Source organism: Myotis lucifugus, unplaced genomic scaffold (genome assembly GCF_000147115.1).
Source record: "Myotis lucifugus unplaced genomic scaffold, Myoluc2.0 scaffold_524, whole genome shotgun sequence".
In the NCBI taxonomy this organism is placed as follows: Eukaryota; Metazoa; Chordata; class Mammalia; order Chiroptera; family Vespertilionidae; genus Myotis; species Myotis lucifugus.
In genome coordinates, this window is record NW_005871572.1 from 281474 (window position 1) to 285465 (window position 3992).

At 63.5% G+C, this 3992-nt stretch overlaps 1 protein-coding gene across 5 annotated transcripts in view; it reads left to right on the forward strand.

Moving 5' to 3' along the window:
- The first annotated feature begins 1646 nt into the window (after nucleotides 1-1646).
- The window catches only part of HNF1B (HNF1 homeobox B), a 53480-nt gene continuing 51134 nt past the window's right edge, over nucleotides 1647-3992 (forward strand). For 3 of the 5 annotated variants that reach the window (XM_006103950.2, XM_006103952.2, XM_014446317.1), the window contains exon 1: nucleotides 1647-2175. In XM_006103950.2, coding sequence (XP_006104012.1) covers nucleotides 1832-2175 — 344 coding nt within the window. In that variant the 5' untranslated portion in view covers nucleotides 1647-1831. The remainder of the gene's footprint in view (nucleotides 2176-3992) is intronic. The other 2 variants (XM_006103949.3, XM_006103951.3) reach the window with 1 other exon arrangement.

Genomic DNA, 3992 nt, shown 5'->3' on the forward strand with positions numbered 1-3992 from the left:
TTGAGAGCTTTCCTCCCCCACATTGAAATTCTTCTCTTCCTGAAACTAACCCCAACTTCCTCCTAATTACCTGTTAAAAGTGGGGATGGTAGGAGAATTTGCTTAGAAGCAGCTTTGCTAATTCCCTGAGGGGTCTGAATTTTTGTTCCTAATCGCTTAGTCCCTCCAACTCCAGCGCTGGATCTGCTGGACTTGGAGAACCCTGAGCCTCCAGAGGGGCTAGATTTTACTACTGGGAACTGGCTTCCTGCCTCCCCAGACTGCCAAGTATTATCAGACCCCAGGGGTTTTCCAGGGAGTCCCCTTCAATGCACACAAGCCCCCACCCCGGCACTGCAGGGATCTGTATTTTACAGATGAAACTGAGGCTTAGAGAGCGGAAAGGGATGTTCTCTGCCCCAGAAACTATGGGTCTGTGATGAGTCGACCCTATTCAGAAAATAGAAAAAACATAAGCCCGTTCCCCTCTTTCTCCTGCACTGTCTTCATGGGGTGCCCGTGGGCCTCCTTCCTGCCCTGCCTACGCCCCAGGGAGATGCAGGTGAAGTGTCTATGGTGCCGAAAGATTCTCGGCCTCCTTCCTGGCCCAGACCGGGGTGGGAAAAACGAAACGAAACGAAACAAAACGAATTTCCCTCTTGGACGCCTTCTCAACGTGTGCGTTCTCCCTGCGTCTGCAGAGTGCGGCCTAGACCAGGAGCCGCTCGTGTCCCGCAGCTGTGAATAAACCAGAAGGCAGTGGGTCACGGTGGGACGCGCGGCCGCCCACTGTCCACCAGCTGCATGCAGGCCGCGCCTTGCTTTCACTGCTAGAAAGGAGCCCCCCCTCAATCCTAATTTTACCCCGAAAGCGGAGGCGCTTTGATATTCTGGCTTTAAACTGGAGCGCGAGGCCCAAGCGTCCAGCTCCCCGCACAGCTGGGCCAGGCCAGGCGCCGGGGCGGGCCCGGGTGCTGGGTGCTGGGGCAAGAGCTTTGGCTACTCCCGCCCCCCCCCCCCCTCGGCCATACATTAGCCTGCGCCTCCTTCCCGCTCGCCTACGCTCAGAGGCGACATTTCTGCAAATCTCACCGCCGAGCCGGCTAGAGGGGCCGGGGGACGGCAGAGCGCAACTAAACCAGGTCCCTGCACTCATCCCCCCTCTCCCCCCAGGTCCGGGCGTCCCTTCCCGAGCGGTCAGGATCTCTGCCCCGCTTGCTCCCCCGGCCCTCCACCTGCGTCGGTTCGGACGCCTCGGAGGGACTCTCCTCTCCCCTCCTCCTCCATCCCCTAGCTCCAAGAACACCCCAAGGTCCTCCAGCTCTCACCTGGGCCCCCGAGGCGCAGTTTCTTCTCTCCAGACTAGAGCCGGCCCTGCGGCCGGTGGGAAAGCCCGGAGCCTTCCACGCCGGGCTGCACACGCCTTGCTTCCCAAGTCCAAAGGTCGCCTAAAGTTTGGCTGATAAACAGAACCAGTACAAGAAGGCCCTCGGCCCCCCAGCGGGAGCACAATGGGCCCGGCCAGCCCCGCTCCCGCCCGGGTCCCCGGCTCCCCACGTCTGCCCCTCGGGCTCTCCCGCTCTCGGTTTTCCCCCCTCCCCACCGTCATTTGCATCTTGCCGAAAGCCGGCCTCCCCGCTGATTTGCATATCTTATATGGCCTAATGGTGGCGATCATGGCCAGTTAGAAGTTTTCTGACTTCTCGGAGGAGACTCCGGGACCCCGGGGAGTAACAGGTGTCTGGAGGCTGAAGGGTGGGGGGCTTCCTGGACTTGGGGTTCGTTTGTGAAACTCCCCACCACCCTCTTCTCTCGCACCTACATCCCCCCCTTCCTTTTCTGTCCTTGGAAAATGGTGTCCAAGCTCACGTCGCTGCAGCAAGAACTCCTGAGCGCCCTGCTGAGCTCCGGCGTCACCAAGGAGGTGCTGGTCCAGGCCTTGGAGGAACTGCTGCCCTCCCCGAGCTTCGGGGTGAAGCTGGAGACCCTGCCCTTGTCCCCCGGGAGCGGGGCCGAACCCGACACCAAGCCGGTCTTCCATACTTTAACGAACGGCCACGCCAAGGGCCGCCTGTCCGGGGACGAGGGCTCCGAGGACGGGGACGACTATGACACCCCTCCCATCCTCAAGGAGCTGCAAGCGCTCAACACGGAGGAGGCGGTGGAGCAGCGGGCGGAGGTGGACCGGATGCTCAGGTAGGTGCGGACCAGGTGGGGAGAATGCGCCCGAGCCCTGGTGCCTGAGCCGCCCTGCGCCCGACCACCCGCGCGCTGCCTACTTCCCACCGGAGAAGTCCCCGGGGCTGCTCCGCTTCTCTACCCAACACCTGGACCCCTCCCAGCCTCTCCCCCGGCCGGCCCGGAGCCTGGGGCTTCCTATCGCCCGGCTCGGGCCAGTGTCCGGGCCGAGGGGCCCTCCCGGCAGAGCTGGAGCTGGGCCTATGGGAACCCAGCGGCGGAGCCCTTAGCCTAAGGGTTGCCCACGCAAACGAAGGTGTGAGTGGGTGCAGTGACACAGCCGCGGTTCCCCAGGAGCAGAGGCTCGGGCCCCACGAGTCGCAGGCCACGCATTTCTCCTGGCCGCCTCCTCTCGGTCCAGGAAAACGCAGGCCGGCCTCCGGCACAGTGCCCCGCAGCGCTTCGCAGAGGGGCCGGCTGCACCCGGGCTGGGACCTGGGGGGCGAGTTCTCCCATTTGCACTCCCACTGCCATGGGCAGCGCCCTTGCTAGGCCCCAGGGTTATCCGGAATCCCCCAAACAGGTGTAGATTTGCAAAGGGAAAGGTTTGTCTGTGGTAGGGTCAGGGTGGACCCGCACTGGGCAAAGGAAAGTGCACGTATTTAAGCAAAGGAGCGAGAGGCAAATGCGGCCCAAACCCCAGGTCGCAGGGGACCTGGTCGCAACCCGAGAAAGGAGGGCGTTTCTGGATCTCGCCGGTGACATCCCGGCGTCCCCGGGGGACTCGGGCGGCTGGCCGGCGGTCGGTCTCCCAGTTCGGGGTCGTTTGCTGGGCCTCGTAGACCGGCTTAAGGCGTTGACAGCTGGTGACTAATTATTGAAGGGGCCGAGCAGTTCCCTTAGAGTGCGCGTCCCTCCAGCCACTTGGCTCCAGGACCAAGCCCCTCGGACTCCTCAGCGCCGCGGTTTCCAGGCAGGGCCAGGGCCAAAGTCCCATCCTGGGCTCAGGCAGCCTCGGTCGCACGCCCGGAGCAGCAGTTTGGGGTGGGATGTGACCTTGCATTTGAATTTGCTACCTGGGGACCCGGCGGTTTACTCTCCAGCCAAGACAATCAGGGGGGCGTCTAGATTTTTCTTCCAAAAGTACTTTGCTACAGGGCATGGGTTTGAGGTTCTTCCCTTGTTTTCCCCCGGTGCAGAGGCGGTTTCTCTCCCGCCTCCGAGGGTTCGGGTGCAGGAAGGTGAGACGGGTCGGAAGGAGTGACTGGGGCGCCAGGGCGGCCTGGAGGTGCACCAGGGCCTGGCGGGTTGACGGAGCTCCCGCCGCCTGCCAGCCGGGCCTGCGGGGCCTGGGCCTATCCGCCGGACCGCAGACGCCCACCTTCTAGCCGGGCTCTGGGGGAATCTGGGGAGTCCGGGGCGACCCGGGGCGCCCCTCCGCACCCAGCCCGACGCGGGGCTGGACGCAGCACAGAGGGAACATAAACGGCAGCACGTGGAGTGAGGGCGTTATTAATTTATTTCTATAAATCATCAACAGAAAGATACACAAAGAGTCGCGATTAGGTTGAAAAGAGAGGCGGGTTATTCATTGGTGAAGTTGTAAACGCGGCCGAGAGAGGGAAGGAAATCCAAACGCGGGCGCGAGGCTTGCTGGCCGCGGCCGGCGCGCACGGGCACGCACGGCGCTGCGGGGCGCTCGGGCCAAAGCCCCCGCGCGGCCGACGCCTGCGCCGCCTTCGGCGTCGCCGAGCTCCGGCTCCCGCGGGTGGGGAGCGAGCCTGGGGGGGCCTAAGGACCCTCGCCGGGCGCAAACCAGGGACAGACCCCAGGTC